This window comes from Limulus polyphemus, unplaced genomic scaffold, assembly GCF_000517525.1.
Source record: "Limulus polyphemus unplaced genomic scaffold, Limulus_polyphemus-2.1.2 Scaffold266, whole genome shotgun sequence".
NCBI classification, from domain to species: domain Eukaryota; kingdom Metazoa; phylum Arthropoda; class Merostomata; order Xiphosura; family Limulidae; genus Limulus; species Limulus polyphemus.
Window position 1 is genome coordinate 399,901 of NW_013665876.1, and position 25,192 is coordinate 425,092.

At 34.2% G+C, this 25,192-nt stretch overlaps 1 protein-coding gene and 1 pseudogene across 7 annotated transcripts in view; both read left to right on the plus strand.

Annotated features, from left to right (window-relative positions):
• The window catches only part of LOC106456865 (techylectin-5A-like), a 70,554-nt gene extending 64,462 nt beyond the window's left edge, over positions 1–6,092 (plus strand). For all 7 annotated transcript variants that reach the window (XM_022382650.1, XM_022382648.1, XM_022382651.1 and 4 more), the window contains 4 exons: positions 2,009–2,181; positions 3,167–3,272; positions 4,543–4,707; positions 5,775–6,092. In XM_022382650.1, the coding sequence (XP_022238358.1) occupies positions 2,009–2,181; positions 3,167–3,272; positions 4,543–4,707; positions 5,775–6,052 (722 nt within the window). In that variant the 3' untranslated portion in view covers positions 6,053–6,092. The remainder of the gene's footprint in view (positions 1–2,008; positions 2,182–3,166; positions 3,273–4,542; positions 4,708–5,774) is intronic.
• A 5,373-nt stretch (positions 6,093–11,465) lies between these two features.
• LOC106456857 overlaps positions 11,466–25,192 on the plus strand; it is a 16,209-nt pseudogene continuing 2,482 nt past the window's right edge.

Genomic DNA, 25,192 nt, shown 5'->3' on the forward strand with positions numbered 1-25,192 from the left:
ATCAAGTATGAATGCACGAACAGACATCAAGAAGTTATTATTACACGCCTCCGGTTTAATTGCACAGGTCTAAATGGACATCTGTACCAAATAAAAGTACACCCAAATGGTGAATGCAGCCATTGTTCAAATTTTTGAAGACCCAGAACACGCTTTCATGGAATGTACATATTACCAAAGAGATCAAGCAGCCATAAAACAACAGATGGGTAACATAAAAGTTCCTTTTACCTACCTCTCTCTATTAACTACGAATTGTCTCTATCCCGAAATAAATAACTTCGTTATAACAAATAACATAAAAAAAATTTAATGTCCTTTTCTTTTTATTAATAGGGCTACTTCTTTTATCCTTGTCTCCAACGGCTGGAGTCGCCCCCAGTCGAGAAGTACTAACTATGTAAACGTTTTCCATATGCATTCTTCCAGTAACATGACATTGTAGGATTTTTAGTGTAACACAATTAACTACAACAAAAAAACAAAAAAAAAGTATATTAAAAAAAAAAATTGTGAATATGTAACTACTAACTTCTCCTTCATGCTAAATGGCAGTGATGAAGGTATCTAGTTCAACTAAATCAGATCAGGGAATTTGGGGGCATATCATCTGCTGATAGCGCCCCCATAACTCGCAAATAATAAAAATAAAATAAAAATTCTATTCCCTTATAGTGATGGCACACGACGAGACGCACATTCGGCATGTAATGCTGTTTGAATACAAGAAGGGAAACAACGCCTTATCCACAAAGAATATCAAAGAAGATTATGGAAATGTTTTGAACGTTCGTAGGTGTCAACGATGGTTCAGGAAATTTCGTTCAGTTGATTTTAGCTTTAAACTGTGATGGCAGGGGCCGATATGTTGGAATTGATATTGATGCCTTGAAGACTTTTTTGAATCTAACCCAAGACAACACACTTGTCAAATGGCCCTGAAATTGCGTGTCTGTCATGAAACAATACGTAAACATCTAAGGAATATGGGAAAACTCCATAAAGAAGGTGTTTGGGTGCCTCAAGAACTCTCCGATGATCGTCGTTTTCAACGTATGAACGTTGCTTCGTCTCTTCTGGCGGGTGAACCATTTTTGGACAGAATTGTCACCGGTGATGAAAAATGGATTCTCTATGGAAATATTAAACGCCAAACTAATGGACCAGTCCTAGATTAAAAAACAAACAGTTCCGACCCCAAAACCTCGACTTTATTCGCAGAAAGTGATGCTTTATACTTGGTGAGAAATCAAAGGAGTAATTCATTTCGAACTCTTCAATCCACAGCGAACTGTCAATGCAGAGATCTATAGTTAGCAACTGGAACGTTTAAATCAAGTCAGGAACGCCCTTCACTCGTCAATCTGAAAGGTGTTCTTCTTCTCCACGACAATGCACGTCCACATGTGGAACGTTTGACACAACACAAGATTATGGAGTTGGGTTGGAAAGTTCTTTCCCAACCACCATATTCTCCAGATAAGGCACCATCAGATTACTATCTTTTTCGTTCACTGCAGCGCCATCTTAACGGGAAAACATATGCAAATGTGGAAGGTGTTAAAGAGAACATCTACACGTTTTTTTGCTTGAAAGCCAAGTGATCTATTTAATCAGGGCATTAACAACCTGATTGTTAGATGGAAAAGTATCATCGATAAGAATGGAGAATCTTTCTTTTAATAAATGTTTTATTTTGATATATAAGTTGTTCGGGTTTTCTTAATATATTGCGACCTGATATATTGCTGTGAAATGTCGTGATCTTGTATAATCTGTAAGAGTGCTCACATCAGGTAAAATTTTATCTGGACAAGTAGATATATTTAATGACTACAATTTAGTAATTAACATAATTTTACTATTGCCGTACGAATTATTGAATGTCTTTTTTTCTAGTACAAAAAAAAAAAAGAAGAAAAAAGAATAAGATATTGATACATTAAATATTTCTTATTTTACATAACTATAGAATAAAACTAGATTGTATAAATTTACTTTACTACAGTCACGAAGGAAAGGTCCTGTCTTCCTATATCTCCTGGACCAACAGACTGTGCTCAAGTGTTTCTAAATGGACACCGTACAAGTGGAGTGTACCGTATTTGGCCCACACCATGGGAGACTGTGGGAAGTTTAAATGTTTATTGTGATATGAATACTGATGGAGGAGGTTGGACTGTAAGTAGTTGGACTTTACTGATGAACGGTAGATTGAGGCTTTCTTTAATATTTTTACTGATGTAAACATGTTTTAACCTTCTTCAAACATGAAAGACTATCATTTAATAACATTACATACACGTATCTTAATTTTTCATTCTTTAATTTTAAATATAATTATAAGTCGGAGATTATAACAGTCTTGAGTGATGGAAATGTATAATGAGAAAGTATAAATAGTCCTAATGTAATTTGGACTTTCCCAGCAGTATAGAAAAAGCTGTGAACCATACTGATAATTGTGACATTGCATTTAGCTTGCGTCAATTCTCTTCCATATACAGTTAAACTAAGAGACAAATTATATATCTTCGTTTAGCTACTGTACGAGGAATATTGAGAATAAAACAGTTTTTAGGCGCTTAGAAACATTAAATAAAAGGAATACATTTAAAATGTGCAAAATAATTAAATAGAAATGTATCATCGAAGTAATTAAGCACCTAACAATAGTTGCTGATATAGGATTTGTTTACGATACTGAACAAATGGACATTTATTGAAATGCTGTTGAGAATAAGTCTAGGAATCATATCAGTTAGCTAAAGTAAAATTTAAAGTACGAGAAAAAAAATTGGGTAAATGACATTAATAAACTTTTTACAGACAAAATAAAGTTTGAAACACAAAATGTTAAAGCAATTTCATTAAACCCAATGTTTAAACCTACAATACATTTAGACAGTCACTTACAATGATTCACAGTAGCGACTGAGGAAGCCATTGGACTGTGTCGAAGCGTATAGTAAATTTTCAACCTTTGGTTTGAATAAAATTGTTTTAATCTTCTGTGTTGTAGACTTCCTGATGTATCAGTAAAAACGTTCTTAGCCGCGATAAAAACCAAATTTTTTTTAAATATGTCTCGCACCTCTATTATCGTACGTCAAGTACATAATTTTGTTTTGGTTAACACATGATTAATTACTATATTTAATTAAAGGTTATCCAAAGAAGAGGAGATTATGGAAACCCCACAGACTACTTTTACAAACCTTGGCAGAATTATAAGCAGGGATTCGGGAACATTGCAAAGGATTTTTGGCTAGGTATGTTCCTTGTAATGTTGATAATCACTCTCCTCTAACGAAATCTACTCAAGGAAATGAAGGTATGTTACAAAAGGCAGGGTAATCGCTTTATACTTGAATTATGAGGAAACTGATTAATCTATTTGCATCATATTTTCAGTGGATGATATTGAACTTGTATAATTCCAAAATTACATCTTAAGATACGACTTTGTTTCATTAATTCTTGCACAATATAATTCAAACAAGTTATTTTCGTTTCAAATTTATATTTTTTAAATTAATAAAATTGATTTGATTTTTTAGTTAACACTCTTTTATTAACATTCAGAATTGCTTAAAATATTTTAGAAAAAATAAACCAGAATTTCATGCACTTTTCGTGTAATAATGGAATGGATTATACGCACAGAAGGAAAAGTATCATGATATGTGATTGAAATATAAATCATTATTCAGGTTAATCGATATATAGTTTGAGGCCATTTTAGCTTTACTATTTTTATGTCGTAAATTGATAAAGTGAAGATAATTCTACTGGATTTAATCTGTACATTTTAGTTTATACATTAATCTTCACTCCGATAAACTGTAATGTCATCGAGTCATCGGAAGGGAAACTGTTTTGTCGTTTTCAACGAGTTGGTGTCAGATTATGAATTTGTTTTTACTGTAATCGTAGAAACTGTAGTGTATAATTATATAAAATCTAATGCATAATTTTCTCTCAGTTTTATCATTGACAACTAACTGTATTTCATGTTTTATCTTTAGAACACTAATGAACAGGATCTTTAAAGAATTTTTACATATTATTTATGTTTTTTTACTGTAATCGTAAAAACTGTGTACAATTATCTAATATATAATATTTTCTCAATCATAACAATGCCTGTTTTTGATGTTTTATCTTTAGAACGCTAATGAACAGTAAGTTTAAAAAATGCAAATTATTTATATACATAAAAGTTGATTTTATTTCGTATGCTTTACGAAAAAACAAGATTTCTGTATAAATGAAAAAAATGTATTGCATAAGCTTTCTTATCCATGGCAGTATCCTCATTTCAAGCAATTTACATGTTCTTTTATTTTTAGAGGATATCGATATTATAAAATATAAATATATTTTATATTTAAATATACTATAAAGTTAGTTTTTTGACTTTGTTTTAGATGTTTTACAGTTTTATCTACCTAATCCTACAATGGCGAAAGTTTACATAAATGTTGAAAAGAAATAATTTACTTTTAACTTTATTCAAATCTCTATTTTTATTTTATCAAGGAAATGACTGGATATTTGCCATAACGAACCAAGGAAACTATTCTATCCGGTTTGACTTAAAGGACAAAGAAAATAACACGCGCTACGCCATTTACCAAAATTTTTGGATCGACAACGAGAGTCATCTATATCGCTTGCATGTAAATAGCTACAGCGGGGATGCTGGTAAGATTCAATCGATATGTGAGCTTGTTTGTTTACATTTTACAGTAGATTCACTGACAGGTGTGAAAATTTTCATTTATTTCTGAAGTGAATCTGTTATTCGTAAACACTATTTGTGAATTTTCTCTTGAGTCCAGTGGACTAATTTTTGGGATGCTCTCAAAACTTCGTTAAGTTCCAACTTTGAGATATATATTTTTCAATATAAAACTAAGCCATATATTTGATAGCTACTTATTTGATTCTTTACTTCCCATAATACTGTTTGTTTGTCGTTTAGCACAAAGCTATATAATGGACTACCTGTGCTGTGCCCACCACGAATATCGAAACCCGGTTTTAAGTACTATAAGCCTTCAGACTTAAAACTAAGCCACTTGGGGGCTGTCTCAATATGCTTATAACGCTTTAATAAGAATTGAAGAAGCAAAACTTTTCATATCCGCCGTTAGATGTAAAGAAAGAGAATGAGAGAGAGAGAGAGACTCGCACACAAATCAGAATTTGTACATCAAGCCGAACCAACAGTTTACTCCAAGGAAAAAAAAAATCACTGACAACTCTTTCTTTGCTTTTATGAACTGTATTATTTATATTATAATCTCAACCTTAATTTTATACCACATTATAGACGTTTTAATCTTGATACCATAACCTGGTAAAACCAATAGCACAATTTTATTATGTTACTAGACAAAATCGTTGTTTACTTAGTAATAACTTTCCATTAGTTGAACTATGTTACAGTTGCGTTGATACTAATATTTCAAGTGTTGCAATGTCAACATTTATAATTTACTAACGTTGTTACATATTACTTGTAGGACCATATTTTGAAAATTTGTTCTCTTTAATAGTCATTATGAAAAAAATAGTCGTAAAACAATTTATATAATCTAAATATTATGATTGAACACTGTTTAAACTACCCTACAATGTAAAGTTAAAAAGAATAACATGTTAACAGGATATTGAATTATGACACCATAATCTATTAATTACACTTGCAAAAATTAGGACAAAACACTTGTTTTTTGTGGACCTAAGATGTTGTCATTATTTTACAGGTGACAGTTTTGGGCATCACAGCGGTTATAACTTCTCTACCAAAGACAGGGATCACGATACTTATGACACCAGCTGTGCACAAAAGTTCAAAGGAGGTTGGTGGTACCTTAATTGTCATGGGTCAAACTTAAACGGACTCTACCTCAATGGTGAGCATGAAAGCTATGCTGATGGAATAAACTGGAAAGAATGGAAAGGTTATCATTACTCTCTTACAGAAGTGGAAATGAAGATACGACCTCTCAACTTTGACCCCTTCGAAAGGGAAACCGTTTAAAGTGTATAATGTGAAATAACAAAATCTCGTTAATCAGTCATTATTTGCTCTGTTGTTCATCTAACATATACTATTTTCTAAAATCATTTCTAAAGAGCCATACTTCGAAATTAGATACAAAAATAGTTAAAAGCCAGTTAATAAAAGTTTCGCACGGATATTTCTTACAACATATTTTTTTCTCTATATGATATTATGGAACATTATACTATTATTGTTGCCACATATTTACTATATCCTAAAGAACTTGAAGTTATATTACGAATAAGCACTGTTATTCAGAAATTATAAAAACTCAAGACCTACGTGTACAAGATAAAAAAAAATTCGGAAGAAACGTTTAGTTGTAAGGCTGCTTTAATTATATTTTTCTGGAGTATCTCCTGCGTATTAATACAATCAGATGTAGTTTAAGGGTTAACGTGTTGAGCTGCGGAATGGAACAATAGAAGTTCGAGGTCGCGATATGTTGGTAAACACGCTTCTAACTTTTATATGTGGGTACATTTTAAAAGTGGCAGTCATTACCGATGGAGGTGGAAAGTATCACTAAGATAAGAACGGCTAAACCCGAGTTTGAATCTCTGATTTGATCGATTTGTTTATCCTGTCGGATAAGGTACTTTTTAGAGTGAAAATAGCAAGTATCTAAACTTTTCATACAACGTAAGTTTTCTCTAACTTTCTGCTGGCTTCTTTTAACGTATATCATTTAGCCTGGTAGAAGGAATGTTATTTTAAATCATTGTTATTTCTTCATAGTTGACGTGCCTGCTAGAAACTCGCTTCAAAGCGCTTTACTTGAACATAAATGCTGCATTTGTTCATTCTCTTTTTTTTCTTTTGTGTCATGTTAGAACTTTTAAATTAATAATCATATTTAATCTGTTTTTTGAATTAGATACTTTTAAGTTATTTCTCCCTTTTGTTCTCATATAGATGATAAAAAATGCGAAAACGCAAAGGAAAATGCTTAAGACAAACAAGATGGTTAACTGCAGAAGTTCTGCTTCGAAATTTCCCTGGTTTACTGCAGGGAAATATTATAAGTTCAGAAACAAATTACAAAATTCAAACACTTTCTGAATTAGTTTCTCTCTAATTTCACCACATCACTTACAAAATAGGCTGCCTTATTTTTCTCTTCTCAGTCAGTGCACTTTATAACTTGTGCATATCATACTACAGTTTGACATACATATACACTATAGGATATTTTATCATGTTTTACGCATACTCACTTTGGAGAATAAGGGATGTAAGAAGTAGATTAAATATATTCTAACTGTCATGATTGAATAGATTTTCACCGCATCAACTGAATATGTAGTAATCATTATGGCTTTCCATTCGACCTTTTCATAATATCGCGTATACTACAACCTTCCCTATGTCAGTAGAATAGTTGATATTATACCAGCAGATATCACTCTTTTCTAATCTATTCATAAGCATGGTAAATCATAGGTATATTGACACCTTATTTATTTATTATCGGGATAGTTGATAGTATACCGATATCACTCTTTCGTCAGTTATATATTAGCAGGATAGGTGATAAGTATCTTGAAAGATATTATCCTTTTCTTTTTTATGCACCAGCAGGATAGTCAATTTCTAGGTATACCGACGGATATCACTGTCTTCAGTTATTTATGAGCACGATAACTGATAGACACGTTACTAGCTGAGCATAGCGTGATGATTGCAGGGAACTTCTTAATACTTAGGCATTGAAATTGAAAGCTAAAAGAGAATTCGATGACGGGGAACCCACGTTGAGACTAATAATGGCTGGAGACGGCTTGAATGGGTAATGAAGAAAAACTTTAATATAAGTTTAACATAACAGCAAATGTACAACGTTTAGACAAGGTTTTGTCATCACGTGTTTTTCAACTGTTGAAACAGTAATAGGATATCCTTTGATCTAAAGATAGTCAAGAAGGTTTTGAATATCAATAGAATACTTAGGGAGCACGTTGGAAAGTTCCTATTAAAATACTATTATATAGTGTTATGAAGTGAGGTGTAAATAACACTGGTTGGAGTTGTAAGAAGCGAGAAAGTGGCCGAATTTGGTTAGTATTTAAGGGATTATAGCACTTTGAGTCATTAAAAAAATTATTGGAGTGAGCAGACACCCTTCTTGCTTATCCAGTGTGGAGATTAAAAGCCTCCACCCCCCGAAGCGAACTGTTCAGCGTAGGTATGAGAAAGGAATATAAATCTTAATTTAACAAAAACAGGGAAGACCAGGAGATGTGAGAAAGAACGAATAAATTGAGAAAGGCAAAGGAAGAAAGTCATAGGTTAGCAGTAAGAAACAAAAACTATTCCTAATACTATGTGTTATTGATTATACTAATTTACAGCAATTTATTTTTTTTACGTTGGTATGAGTCAAATCGTAAATAAAGTACATGGATGCAAATGAAGTTCGAGTATAACATGATCGTAACACTGTGATATCAGAAGTGGGACTTAGGAATCGAAACCCAACAATGAAAGAAAACTTTGTAGCTGGAACCACATCAACAAAAGCCGAGGAAAGAGATTAGGTTTCCTACTGGTTTTTATCTTGCCTGATTTGGATCTGAAGTTGGCTCAATTAATTCTTATTGGTTAAGAAGAGAGAATTAATGAGTGGATGAGAATTTGAAATCACTAAGAAAAATTTAGTTGGTAAATCGATATAGAGAATTGGGTATAACATGTATTAGCAATTGGTAAAATATGAGATACGTGAAGTTTGAATTGATATGGAAGTGAAAATAGTTATTTTTTTTCAATAATGAGTCTAGTGAAAATACGAGAAAGTTATCTTAGTAACGATTTAGAACTTGCTAAGATACAGTCAAAAGTATAATGCTTAGAAGCTGAGAATTAACACTTGGAAGTAAAAGCTGAGAAAAAGAGCTTTGAAATAAAAGTTGAGAATAAACATTTAGAGCTAGATATGTATAAGCAGAGATAATACGTGTTGAAGATGAGTGGAAGGCATGGTAAGTCTGGTGATATGGTTGTCATGCATGAAAGAAGTACCCATGTGCAGTTGCTTATATTTTGAAAGTCATATATATATGTGTGTGTGTGTGTGTATTTCTCTGTTTTTAGAAAAAAATTGCTAGAGCAGAAGAATAGTAGGCATTAGATATAGTGAGTGTATGGTGTTAGCAGCAGACACTAAGACTGGGAAACAGAAGAACTAAAGTATGATGTAGGTAAATCAGCTATTTTAGAGAGGTATGAGTTAAGTGTGGAGACGCATCACAGGAAGTACAAATAGTTAGAAAAAAGGCAGTAAATGAGTTATTTAAATAGTTTGATTATACACCGGAATTTTGGAGTTTGGAATAACATTGAGATTAGACAGAAACAAAGTTTTTGAAGTATGGTGTAAGGATTGTCAATTGAAGTTGAGAGAGGTGAGAAAGCGGCCAGCTTTGGCTCTGTCTCTCAGAATTATGAAATTATAGAGCTCTAAATCGTTAGAAGTTTATCAGAATGAGCGACCACCTTTCTTGTTCAGCTGATATGGAGATTACAATACCAATAAGTCTAATGAAACATTATAATTCGATCTACAGAAAACAGATGTGAAAGGTCAAAATAAAGTTACTCGTTCAGCATGGTTTTGAGGAAAGAATATAAAAGACAGGTGTTTAACAAAGAAGAGTGAAGAGCAAGAGCTGTTTCTAATTCTATGTTATGTATAATTTGGTATGAAGCAGTTGTTGATTCGAATAAGTACAACATAAATAAAGTTAATGACGTAAGAAGGGTTTGATTTGGTTGTTTGGTGCTTAATGGTGCAAAACAGCGCCAAACAAGTAAAAATGCCAGAAGGAAAATACTATAAAATGAAAAACAAAACAAGTTAAAAGCTAAAAAATACTCCAAAATGAGGTGTACAGCTAAATGGCTCTCGAAAATTTAAAAACACAGTCAAGCTAGTCAGTGTCATTATCGTCAATGATACTGTTCAACGTAAAGGATAAATCCTGAGGAAAAACATGTATAAAAGGGTGCTGCCATTCGCAGTTGTAACGACAGCATGAAAGTAAGATATATACAATTGTGACTTGATTGTCACAAAGGCCACACATTGGCGGATCAGTCCCACATTAAAGAAAATGATGAATTAAAAACTTTGACCAATGTATAGCCTAGAGAGCACAGCTTTCTCTTTAATCCTTACAGAAACTAAATCGTGAAACAACAACTGTAGGTTTGATTAAAAAAAAAAACACTTGTTACGAAGTTGCTCACACCAAATCGACTGCCAACTGGCGCGAAGCCAGGCCTTGACCATAGTCCATATATGGGACAGGCACAGCTGTGACAACCCCAGAGGATAGAGACTTACCTGCAGGGTCAGCATGCTCATTCCATAGAATACATAAATGGCCATGTATCCAGAAAAACTAGATAGAAACGGATGACAGAGAAAACTGACTCAGTCATTTCTGAATGTTGAAGAAAACTGGGTGAGAACTTGCATTAAGTGATTCCATGGCCAGTAAAGAGCTAAGTAAGTCAGTGTAAATAGTATAATCAGTGTACTGCTTAGCTTCTATGTGGTCCAAGGCAAGCAAAATGGCATACAACTCTGCAGTGGACACAGAAACTGTAGAGGGGATCCTGTGAGCAACCACTTAGCCACAACAAACCATGGCAGAGCTCATAGAGTTACCTGTTTTCAAACCATCCATAAAAACCGGACACTGAATAATGGTTCAAAAGATGTTCGGCAAAGAGAAGATAGTATTTCCAATCGGGAGTATCTGCCTTCTTCAGATGACTCAAAGAAAGGTCACAGGTGGGGTGGTAACAAGCCATGGTGGAATGGGATGGTCATCAGATCCAGCAACATCATCCAATGACAGACCCAATTCAGCCAGCTTTGCCTGAATACAGAGGCCAAATGGAGGAATGACTGACCATCTATTCATAAAGAGTACAGTTCGCTGAGGAAGGAAGACACAACTCCAAGTGGCGTGCCATGGTAAGGATCCAAGCTTTATTGCATATTGCAAAGAAAGTTGCAAACCTTGGAGGTGAAGAGGAGGTTCATGGGACTCGGTGTATAAACTTTGCACTGGTAAAGTCTGGAATGTTCCCATGTACAGCAGAAGCTCCAAATGGTGCACAGGGTCCAACATCTTTAAGGCAGAGACCCTGGCAGAACCATAGACCAGAGACCCATAGCTCAGCTTGGATAATATGAAGGAACAATAGATCTAGAGCTTGGAATATCTATCAACAGTCCAAGAGGTGGAAGAGAGGAGGCAGAGGATTTTCAATACCCTTGTACACTTGACACGAAGCTGCTTAATGTGATAAATGAAAGTAAGCTTATAGTCATAGATAACTTTGTCTCTACCACCATGGGAAGAACATCACCACCACGATGGAGCTCCAGATCAGGATGCAGACACTGCTGGCAGCAGAAATGGACAGAAATGGTCGTAAATGAAGAGAAGATGAAGCTGTTTGCCCTGGTCCACCCAAACTAGTGATTGAGAGCAGTCTGAAGCTGCTGCCATTTAATAAACCTCATGTTCAACAATCGACATAGTGGCCAGTAGGAGGAAGTTGTTTAGTGATAGTATCGAACTTAATATCGAACAGTGTGACACTCAAGACACAACTCTGAGGGACTCCAAGTGAGAAAGGTTGAGACTGGGTTTAACCCACAAGGAGTTGGGAATTAGTTGAGTAAAAGTTATAACAAATTGGCAAATGGTCATGTAACCCATTGAAATGGAGGTCATGCAAAATACCAAACCTCTATGTAGTGTCATAAGCCCACTCAAGACCAAAAAAGAGAGAAACAAGATGCTCCTTCGTGAGGAAGGTTTCCCTGATCAAAGTTTCTAGAGGAATCAAGTGGTCCATGGTAAAGCACCGTCGACAAAAACCACATTGGGTGGACGAGAGGAGGTTGTTTGATCCAAGAAACCAAACAAGATGGGCATTAACCATTCTTCTCCAAAACCTTGCAGAGAGACAGCTTGTCAGAGCACTTGGATGTAATTAGAAGGAATCTTGGGACCTTCCCAGGATTTGAAAAACGGAGAACAATAACCTTATGTGAAGCATCAGAAAAAATATCCTTCAGTCAAATCCAGTTTTAAAAAAGCAGAAGAAGAGAAAGAGAGGCAGGAGAGAGATAGTACAGCATCTCATACAGAACATCATCAGAACTCACTGATGTACTGCCAGACCAACGAAAAGTAAGTTTAAAAGGTGGAAAAAGCACTCCACGAGAGTATTGGTGATGCTCTTGCAAATCATCCACCTCTTGGCCATTGGAGAGTAAGATGGAAAGGGGATTGTAAACATACTTTCCACTGACATTCCGAATCTTGTCCCAGGCGACTTTGGAACTGGCAGTAGAAAAGATGATGGTAGTGAACTTGATCTAAGATTCCTACTGGCTTTGATATCTGACCATGGGCATGTGCACGAGCCTGATGGAAGGTAATGTGGTCGGAAAAGTGGGATACCTGTGAAAGATACCCCAGGCCTGTTTCCAAGCCTGCCAACAGAAGATCGACTACCATGGGCGAGTATACCGTGGGAAACGTGTCGAAGTACTGGGGATAGAACAAATAGCTTATTTAATCATACAAACAGTTATTGCCTCCACACAGTTGTCAATAGATGGAAGACTAACAATAGCAAGATCAAATTCTGAGAAAGTGGTGAAGGATAGCCAATCAGCACGCTCCAACTTCCACCGAGGCACACGGGTTGGTTAACATCAACTATGGCCATTTTCTCTCAAAATGATAGGAAAACTATTACTGACCCACGAGTCACTGTCAACCTTCCAAGAAAAATGTGAAGAAAGTAAAGGTGAAGATATAGATAGAAAATTAGCAGTAAAAGACTGACTAGGTGCATGAAAATAGGTAAAAGAACCAGTATTGAAGAGAGAAAGGTTGTGATCTGAGAGCATATGATCCACAGAACGACTCTTCCCATCAATATCAGCATCAATTCAGAGGGAACTGTGTCTTGTTTGGAGATGGCAACTGTTCTATAAGAGCATCAAGGCTAGATTGATCATAAGTCTTACGTGGAGACAAGTACACAGAACATACTGTGATGTTGTGACCCCACGGAAATATAGATGGTTGCAGCTTCCAGGGACATATCGAGTGACACAGACAAAATGGGTACATGCTGGTAAACCAGCGTGTCACGCCACCATGAACTCGACCATCACACATCCTGTCATTCCTATACAAAGAAAACTGCTGAAAGGTGACAGTATCAGTAGGCTGAAGGAATGTTTCTTGCAAGGAGAGACACATGGGATGATTTATATTGATCAAAGCCTCGATGAAATCGAAATTAGAATGAAAACTGTATCAAAGTGGTCATTTTTATTTAGAAGAAGGAGACCTGGGTAGAGTTTGTGACCACGACGTTTTTCTTTAGGAGAAAGAGGTCGATTAATCTCTATGGAACCTGTTCTAGGACGATTGTGCAGATCTCTGCCAGAAGAATGAGACAAAAGTGAGTGAAAGCGTGACTGAATGATAGTTCTGCACCTTGGAGCCAAAGGAGAGGGACCTAAGAAGTTAATGGATGCGACAGCAGAGACAGGTACAAAAGACTCTTCTCATGAGGTGAGAAAGACTCTGATGAAGGCGTGGAAAGATTTGTTTGCACTCCCACTGTAGCATTGCAATGGATTGCATAAGCATATGTCTGAGATGGAACAAGGGACAACAACTTCCGAAACTCAGGGTAAGAAATGTTATTTAGTGTACATAAATGCTGTACCTCTTTTTCCTTCACCCACATAGGGCAAGATCGGAAGTAAGAAGGATGGGAACTACCACAACTAACTCAGTGAGGGTCCACTTCACACTCATAGGCATCATGGTCTTTGACACCACAATGCACACACATCAAAGAACCACGACAAAATGCTTTAGAATGTCTGACATATTGACACTGGAAACATCTCAGTGGATTAGGAATATTAGGCCATACATTACAGCTCAGATAACCTGTCTTGACAGTGGCAGGCAGACGTGGAGATGTAAACCTTAATACAAGATCATTGGTAGGCAGCATAATTCCATCTTTACTAGTGGAGATATGTCGCAGAGACTTCTTGGCTGCAGAAACTAGCGAGGATCTTTGACTCGGGGATGTTCCTTAAATCTTACTCAGTGATGACTCCTCGTGAGGAATTCAAAGTAGCATAAGGAGTAACCTCAATAGGTATATCCCCAATAGCTGTTGATTTCAGGAGTTTGCTGTGTTTTGTTCTAGATGTTTCCACCAAGACATCCCCAGAATGTAGATTTTTATTTGACTTCAGAGAGCTAGTAAACCCCTCTAATACCTTCTGAATGAAAAAGAGACATTTGCCCTAAAGATATGTCAGACAAAGAAGTCAGAATGAAAAATCGATGTGCAGAGACAGATAGGTGCTGATCAGAGTCTTATAAACATGGTCACTTTCCTATCAATGAGGTTTAAGATTGGGGGGGGGGTCGCTTGGTGCAAGATCCATAAAAATGGAGAAAATTTAGTGTCCTCTAACCCCACCCACCGTTGAGCCCTACAAGGGCGAAACACTAAAATACGAAACAGTGACACTGTAGCTATGCCAGGGTTTCATGGGCACCAGCTTCAGACAATATCCACTGAGAACATCCAACTTGGTACTTAGTTGAACTTAATTCAACAGCAATAACTAATTGACCCTAAGGAGTCACCCCAAGGCCACCTGTCTACAGGAATTCAAGGTCAAAGTGATATGTTGAAGTTCCGCTAATATAAAAGGACTCATTAATGACATCTCTCAACCACCGAGATTCTCTCCTCCCCTTCATTGGACGCCATGCACAGCAAGCACATGGATAGATGTTCAGATCCCAGAGAAGGTAAGCTGAAAAAACAGAACCTTCCCCAGGAGGTCTTCCCACGAAGTACATGAATCCACCTCGTGGAAGTAAAAAGGGAAAACGAAATGCGAGTATAGCACGATCATAACAAAGTGGTATCTAAGGAAGTTTAAAATTACCCTAAATATCTAAAATAAATTTTATGTTGCTTCATAGTTCATTCAGACATTCAAGAAAACAATAACTTGATTTTGATTTTTAAAAAATAACAAGTTCTCCTTTAACATATTTAGTATTATGCAAAAATTTAATCCTGATGAGCATTAAAAACCACAGACAACACGACATTTTTCGTGCTTTGATGTGTATATCGTATTGCACTAAAAATAATGCAATTAAAAAAGGTCAGGAAACAATCAAGCTCATGTGGCTCCAAGCTATATTTGGTCACTTTGACTAGCTTTAAGAAAAACTAGCAAAAGTGCCACATGGCAAACTGGACAGACAAACCTACATCAAACAAGGTAAACAAAAATGACGACAGCAGGTGAATAGGAAGATGGATATAATGTGTCAAACACACCATATATGTTTGAACCAGAGCTTGCAGACAATGATGCGTCTAATGTTGAAATGTCAGCCGAAGTGGATGAGGATTGGCAGTTGTTTGGTCTTTCTTTGTATGGAATTGTTTCAATAGGTATATGCTACAATGTCATAAAAAGACTGGTTTACACTGCTAATGTCATGAAAATGGGACGAAATTTACAGACATCAGTATGGTCACATGAGCATTAATATAGTAACTCATTGAGTAAATATTTGTTTTTTCAAGTGATGGTTTTATATCTAGATGGACTCTTGATGCTGTATTCTGCACATGCTCTGATTTGTATATATATGACTAAGTATACATTAGGACTGGAAAACCAAACATAGCTGGGATCATATTTCAATAATCGATATTGTAGATCTAACATTCTATGTTGCATATTGATATTTCCAATGAAATTTCATAAAAAAGTGTTATAAACATGAATAATACAGAGAGTTGTTTGTCTATGCCATTTTTTGGGTAAATAATAGCTGAAAGTGAAATTTCATAAACATTTTTTGTTTTAGCAGAACTACCGCTGTGTTTATAAAGCCTGAATGACTGCTGATAATTCTACATTGCGCTTAAAACATTAGCTCAAACTTGAGCTTACCCTGTATGACTCTAGTTTTAGAACAGCTGATTGGACACAACTATCATCGCGGTTATCGGTCTGTGAACAAGAGCGTGATGTGCCACTGGCATGAACCTGGTTGCTACTCGCCGTGCTTGATGGATCTCCCTAGAACTTCGGATACACACTGGGTGGCACTGCATCTTTCTTTGGTGCCAGTTTTTTTTTGTAAGTCCCATATAAAATTGCAGTTTATTTTCAAAGTCTTATTCCAAAAAGCATTAACTATATATATATATATATATATATATGGCAGCTTTCAGTCGGACTCCATTTATCACAAGTTCTTGATATAAACTTTGTCCAGACCATGTGTCGTTTTCTGGCTGACTTGTGTGGAAACTCGTGCAGAGATACCTCCTTTTCTTTGGGAATATTCCCACACCAATAAACAGCAAAGCAAAAAAAAACATAGTTTTTACGTCCTGGAACAACTTACTTACGAAATACTGTATTCACTACATCTGTCAAACGAAATTTATCGAAAAAAAACGAATTGTTTTCACATAAACAAGCCAACAGTTTTTCGCGCACAAAATGGCACAAAGAGAGGAAGCCGACCACAATTGACCTTGTTTACTTTGAGTGACGTCACTTGCCTCTGACCCAATTTTTCAATCAAGCGATCCCAAAGGCTGGATGTTGCATTAACTTTGGAGCTTGATGGGGGCCAGTTATCGAAAAATGACTTGACAGTAATTTTTAACTTATATTTCTATGGCACTTAAATATCAACACAAACATATTGGGTTTAACATCTTTAAAACAACCATTGCTGTTTAATTGCAGTATAAGGATGAAGCAACCAGGTGAAAGCCTAGCTTATAGAACCTTGGGGAACGTCATCAATCTGTTCATAGATCCCATTACGAAAGTTAAAAATAAAATAATTAGTAACAATTTTTAATGACTTCTTAATGGTGTTTTTTTTCCTACAATTCTGACAATTGATATTTTTGACAAACCAGAATAGTAGTCAGATCAATATTTTCAGATAGCAGGAAGAAAGCAGGTAAATAAAGTTTCAACATCAAGCATGAGTATCAAAAATAGATTTAAGAAGATCCAAATCTTTCACAATTAAAAATATGTAAAGTTACTACTAATAGTTTAATTAGGACAAGTGAATTATTTTAAAATGCATTTAGTTTGTAGTTAATTGTCATCTAGTTAGAAATTATAAGACAATAAGCGTATGTTGTTTGTTTTTTGGGTAATTTTTATAAAATGCCAGGATCATAACAAGTAGATCTAATGTTATTGCAAATTAAATCGGAAAGAACGTTTTCTTTGTGAAATTAAGAAGAAATATTTTGAATTTTAGTTGCTCGATCTCTTTGAACACCATTAGTCTCACTCTACTATATCAACCGTTAGGTCTTCCATTCCTACTACGATTAACTTTGCATTTAACTTTTCTTTGGCCGAATTCCTTCTCTTAACTTTACTTCTCGTCTGCTCTGTCTTTGCCTGTCTGTTTAATTTTCCCACTCATCTCACGCTATTTATATGTAGTATTTAATCGTTTGCTTTACATCAATATATTTCACGCGACGTTCGATAATCTCGACATCAATGAGTTAGAAACACAACGTACGACTCTTACCGAATTACGTAACTAAACTTGTCATAACATTTACTTTAAAATAATTGCTTTTAACTCTCTTGTCATAAAATATTCACTCTAATAATAAAGAAATTCATAATATCTACACTAAACAATCTTTTATATCATGACAGTGTGTTAAAGTGTATTTACGTTCTGTGAAGATAACATTGTACAAAACCTTTTTACATTTTATTCAAACAATAACTAGATATTTCACACTACGAACGAAGGAAACTATTTTTTTCAGGTACGATTTACAGGATAGAAAAGAATATTTTTTACGTACACAACAACAACTATCTATACCAGTTGGATGTGTACAACAACAGTGGGGATGCAGATCAGATTCAATGAAGATGTGTTACATAGGATACATTAAATTAATAAAAAATAATTTAGTTCTGAAATAGAATTGATATTCACAAAGGATATTTGCGAACTTTTCCTTGGGTTAAAATGATCAGCTTCTTAATTCTCTGAATTTTCTTTTTTATATTTAGATCTTTAGATATTTCTAAAACAAAACTGAATCTTACTCGCAAATGAAATGTTACTTCTTTCAAAACGTTATAACTTTCTTTATTCTTACAACAGTTAATTGTTTGTTTTTAGAGCACAGCCACTTTTGGCTATATGCTGTTTTCACAATGGGGAATCGAACCGTGGATCTTAGCATTGTAAGTCCAAAGACTTACCGCTGTCCCACCGGCTTCTCTTATAATAGAATTCAATGGTTAAATACGAATTTTCTCATAGTAAATGGAGGAATACAACTTTCTGCTAAATGAAAACCCAAAGTAGCAAAATTTGTGGCTGCTGATTTCATGCTTACTAATATTACATTAGGTCTCAGTCCGATTGAAGACATCTTTGGATAAGCTTGCAAGTGGTATTCACTACTATAAACCTCTGCTGACATATATTAACCAACTGTAAAACATAAGTCTCCATTAATTATAATCTGCCGAATATAGCGGCGAAAAAAAAAAGAGTCCAAATTAATATCAGGTGAGAGCTCCAATAAAATGTTATTAATTGTATATCAGGAACAATAAGGGTATAATGAGTTTTTCATAACAATGATATACAAGATACATACCCATAGTGTGTATTTTGTATAGCACACGATACCATTTCTAGTGGACTGTTCTCGTAAGCTGTACTAGTATGTAAGAGTAAAGTAATGAGTCTGAAGTACCTGGCGTGTAAGAAAATTCTTATAAGAGGTTATGTTAAGGTGATGTTGCCAAAGAGTGTCATTAATAGTTTCTGTTTATATTCTATATATATTTATAAGTATATTTAGTTCACATTAAGAAAATTTCCACTACTTAACTATATAGTTGTAATGTCAAACTGTATTGGTTTTGAGTACATTCACGATGTAATTTTTTATGTTGGTTAAGAAAACAAATTCATTGGCATATTGGATGATGTTATTAATTCTCTTACCAATTTATCACACGTTCATATATATATCAGTAAAATTTCAGTTTCCAGTCTTTAATTTGCTATGTTGATCAGCCGTAGCCTAATGGTTGGTACTGCAGTGCCACCAAACTCATCGAGATCTGTGATCTTAGTCCCCAACTACCTCTAAATATAAATAAATTTGTCACATGCCGATGTTGTGCTATTTTGTTCCGCAAATTTGTGATTTTGTACTGCACTACAACTATGGTTATTGGGAAAAATTTGTGTGATGGCTAACTTCACTCAAGCCCCACCCTCTCCCACCGACTCTAATCTATGTGAAACTTTGCAAGTATTTAGTGCTTGTTTTGTACTATTTTGTGCCGCAAATTTCAGAATTTGTAACGCACTACAACTAGAGTTAGGGGACAATCTTTGTAGGGAGCTAACTTCACTCCAGGCCCCTACTGATCCTGATTCATACAAAACTTGGTACACATATGGTGATGATTTCCAGAATTTCCAAAAGTTCCAGAATTTGTGCTATTACTAAAATTAGAGTTATTGGATAATTTTTGTGGGAAGTTAACTTCAATCCAGCCCCTCACTGACTCTGATCCATGTGAAACTTGGCACATGTATGTAGTGCTGATTTTGTGCTGCAAATTCTAGAACTTTTGCTGTACAACAACTACCCTTATGGTGCAATCATTGTGTGGGGTTAGCTTCCAACAGACCTCCTAAGCACATACTGACTGAAATCCCCATGAATCTTCGCACAATGTGATTAATATAATTTAACAGAAGAAAGCAAATGGAACTGTATGATCGTACGAAAAATAACGTTACTCAAAAATACATTTTAGATTTCAAATTTTGTTGTTTTTTCCTCTTCAGCAACTACTTGAAGCAGCTTTTGTTTATTTTCGAAATATACTATCCATACTTTAACATTATAGAGTAGTATATTTAGTGTTTAGCTTCTCTGGCTGTGTGTTCTTTCCCGTTTCTTATACTTAGTAGCTTTGTGCTTCACTTCAAACAAACAATTCTTATACTTAGACTCGGACAAGATGTTTAATTATTCAGTTTTATTCAATTCTCAAAACTAGTTACATAGACTTACAACACTGCACACCTTTTTACATTATGCACAATTATGATACCCGACACATCATGTTAAGCTCTATTACAACACTTTTTAGTGAACCAGAGTATTTCCTCCAATCATAACCATAATTTAACCTTGACAGATAAAGGCCTTTATAAAACGATACTGCAATAATTCGCCATGCTCATATTGTCCTACAGAAGGTCCAACCGTGAAAATATAATCATATTTCTCGACCAACACATTCAGCAGACCTCACTTTGTTTTGAGCTTCTTTGGAGAAACTTGAAAGCTGTAGTATGTAAGCTAGTTACAAAACACTCATTGACGATCGGGCTACAATCAAGCAAAACATCTTCTAGGACCTTGTGATGTCTAGGCTACATCAAGTTTGAGCGGACATTGCGCCTAAAGGCTATTCAACCCGATATTAGGTGATGATTCTATTATGTGTATATCAGAACTTATACGACCACAGTGTTATAAGAGATGTACACACATAGTTACAAAATATATATATATACTTGATCATCAAAATAACATAAATTGTATAGCTATAGAAAGTATGAAAATATTTATTTTTCTGAACTTCATAATCACTTTCTAACATTTCGCGTGGACTCTGCTGTTATGTTGATGTTCTAAATGGAATCATACGAGTGGATTGACATGTTTAGAATATTTTTAGTACAAAGAATAGTTTCGTTTTGAATTTACTTATCTGATTAGATGTATTTTATTACAAAAACAACTTTATAAGCAATTTCTCTACCAAACCAAAACCAGGCCCATTAAAAAACCTCCTAAATACATGTAGTGAAATAGCCTATAAAACAAACTTTGACATCAGAAGAAAGAAAAACCTCAAAACTTCTTAGGAACAATGAATACATTGTCATTTTATAGAGCCGATAAAGAAAACTCGATCGTGATATTAACAGTATGATTCCTTAATGGTAAATATATTGATTGATACGTCTAAGTTTACTCAGTTAAATACTGACCTTAATCTAACATACAACAAAAAATTGAGAAAACTACTCAAAATATTATTAAGAGATAAAACTATTACTCTTAAATTTTACAATCTTTTGCACACAAACCAACCTAGAACGCTAAACCTACGGTTTACTAAAAGTCCATAAAACCAAATAATCTTACGCCCAATTATTTCTTCTTATAACTCATTAAACTACAATCTTGGTAAATACTTTAATTGAATTTTGGCTTAGATATGTAGATGACGTTTTTTCGTGGCTTTAATTGTCAAGATGAATAAACAAACTTTTTCCAACACATAAACAACCAACATACAGACATACAATTCACAGTGGAAATGAAAACAAATACACGATAAATTCTTTAAACGTTAACATCACTCGAACCTCCCAAGGCCTCACCACTAAAATTCATAGAAAAACACATGCAGCGGAAATTATATAAACTGGTTTCATAATCATGTAGTTCACCAAAAGTTAGACACTCTAAAAAGTTTCCTAAATTTAATTTACACGGTCCTCTATGAATAGACACTTAACAAACACTTCGAATAACAAAGAAATCCCAGTCACTTGCACTATTCCATATATAGAAAATATTAGCATACCTCCATCAGAAATTTGGAAAATACTAGCACGTAAATATAACCTTAACATAACCGCTTAGTTCATTTTCATCCCTGGAATAAAAATTAAACACATGTTAAGAAACTTATATATCGAACCCATCCCAACTACGAAACATTTGCAAAATAAAGTGTCACAGTTGCCCAGTCTTATACGTAGGTGAAACAGGACGTAACTTGAATATCAGGTTAAAAGAATACAAAAAACCCCTTTCCCACGTTTTACCAAAAGATCTACAATCATCTTTGTTTTCTAACGATGTCTATTATGTCATATCTGATTAATTATCAGATCTTACGCAAAATCATAAAATATTTTGTTGATGAACTGATATTCTCAGAAAGAAGTATATTTTCATAGAAGGTGGTTCAATCGGTTTCACAACATTAAAGTGAACTCCTCTTGATAATGTGTACTATATCAAGGTTAAAAACCCGATATGATTTGATCTTATCGAAGTGAACGCTCACCTTAAGGAAGTCTCAGCCTAAAGGCATTCAACGAATAATGTGAACATGTTCATACAAGGGAAGAAAACGTGAACTTTATATCACTATATAAACGTACATCAGGGTTCAGTTGTTTAAGTCAATCGAAGACTTTTACGTATCAGGTGAATATCCAGTTCCCTCAGATAAGATCTATGGTTACATCTTATAATGAATTATTTTTCATTACTATTAAAATGAATATTAAATATCTTCAAAGTGATTCAACGTTTCGGTGCAATCTACTTATAGAAAAGGTTTTTATAAGTAATGACGTTTAAATTCAAACATATTTTTCTTATGTTATTTGTAACGCATATAAATGTTTTTAAAATTTTTGTATACATTTTACAATGGGCTGATCTTAATTTTTTTTATTTCTTACTTAGTGAAAACGTTAGTAATAGACTCAACGTTTGAATAGATGTTTCTATATACATGAATGATTGATTATATAATTATTCATTTCTAACGATTTTTATCAAAGTGGACAATACTCTGAAATATGTCTGAACATTTTTACATAATGTGCTAGTTTAAAGATAATTCAATAGGTAGACACAGTGAACCTTTAGAAACTGTAGATTTTATAACTCTCTCATTTACATTTAGTTTCTATAAACAGGGTATGTTTGAAAACCTGTTAAAAACGGTAAATTCACATTGTAACTAACAATATCAGTAAAATAAAGTCTCAGTTCTAAAGATAGTGAAATACTTGTATAATAAAACAGCGATATTATTTCGTCGTAATTTTTCCACACGTATCGTAACCTTTATATGGCACTATAAGAGGTCAAACGTATGAGATATAAAAAGTAGTAAGAAAGTTTTTTTGGCACTGAATCACATTTAGTAAGCTGGAAAGTTTGGATCAATTGATACAGTTTGCTTGTTTTCAATGAAAATCTAGAATTAATAGAATTAGGATACATTGTTAATCATTGTAACCTTATCATCATCACAATACTTAAAAATCAAAGAACGTTTAGTTATTTAAATTCCTCTATGTATTTAGTTTATGTTCTGCTAAGGAAGTGCTGGAAATGTTCAAAACGTTGGAACATCTATTTATGGTGGCTCTGATTGGCCAAAATTATGGAATAACTAGCAGTCAGAACCAGGAACAGTGTGAAGTAGCCTCGTTGACAGGCATGCTGGATTCGATCACATATTTGGTTTCCAACGTGAAAGACCAGTTACAAAACAAAGGTTAGGTTAATGACTTAATATATTGCTGTGAAATGTCGTGTTTTTTATTAATTTGTCAGAGTGCTCATATTATGTCAAATTTTATCTGGACAAATAGATATGTTTAATTACTATAATTGTGTGATTAAAATAATGTTGTTATTGCCGTACTAAAATCATTGAAATTCTTTTTCTTGTAAAAAAAGAAATAAGATATTGATACATTAGATATTTCCTTTTTAACAAAACTATATGATAAAACTACATTGTATGATTTTACTTTACTACAGTCACGAAGGAAAGGTCCTGTCTTCCTATATCTCCTGGACCAACAGAATGTGCTCAAGTGTTTCTAAACGGACACCGCACAAATGGAGTGAACCGTATTTGGCCCACACCATGAGAGACTGTGGGAAGTTTAAATGTTTATTGTGATATGAATACTAATGGAGGAGTAGTAGTAGCAGTATAGAAAAAGCTGTGAACCATACTGATAATTGTGACATTGCATTTAGCTTGCGTCAATTCTCTTCCATATTGTCTTGAAAGAAATACAGATAAACTAAGAGACAAATTATATATCTTCGTTTAGCTACTGTAAGAGGAATATTGAGAATAAAACAGTTTTTAGGTGATTAAAAACATTAAATAAAAGGAATACATTTAAAATGTGCAAAATAATTAAATAGAAATGTATTATCGAAGTAATTAAGCACCTAACAATAGTTGCTGATATAGGATTTGTTTACGATACTGAACAAATGGACATTTATTGAAATGCTGTTGAGAATAAGTCTAGGAATCATATCAGTTAGCTAAAGTTAGTTAAATAGAAATGTATTATCGAAGTAATTAAGCACCTAACAATAGTTGCTGATATAGGATTTGTTTACGATACTGAACAAATGGACATTTATTGAAATGCTGTTGAGAATAAGTCTAGGAATCATATCAGTTAGCTAAAGTAAAATTTAAAGTACGAGACAAATACGAGACACTAGATTGTGTCGAAATGTATAGTAAGTTTTCAACCTTTGGTTTGAATAAAATTGTTTTAATCTTCTGTGTTGTAGACTTCCCTGATGTGTCAGTAAAAACGTTTTTAGCTACGGTAAAAACCAAATTATTTTATATATGTCTCGCACCTCTATTAACGTACGTCAAGTACATAATTTTGTTTTGGTTAACACATGATTAATTACTATATTTAATTAAAGGTTATCCAAAGAAGAGGAGATTATGGAAACCCTACAGACTACTTTTACAAACCTTGGCAGAATTATAAGCAGGGATTCGGGAACATTGCAAAGGATTTTTGGCTAGGTATGTTCTTTGTAATGTTGATAATCACTCTCCTCTAACGAAATCTACTCAAGGAAATGAAGGTATGTTACAAAATGCAGGGTAATCGCTTTATACTTGAATTATGAGGAAATTGATTAATCTATTTGCATCATATTTTCAGTGGATGATGTTGAACTTGTATAATTCAAAAGTTACATCTTAAAATACGACCCTGTTTCATTAATTCTTGCACAATATAATTCAAACAAGTTATTTTCGTTTCAAATTTATATTTTTTAAATTAATAATATTGA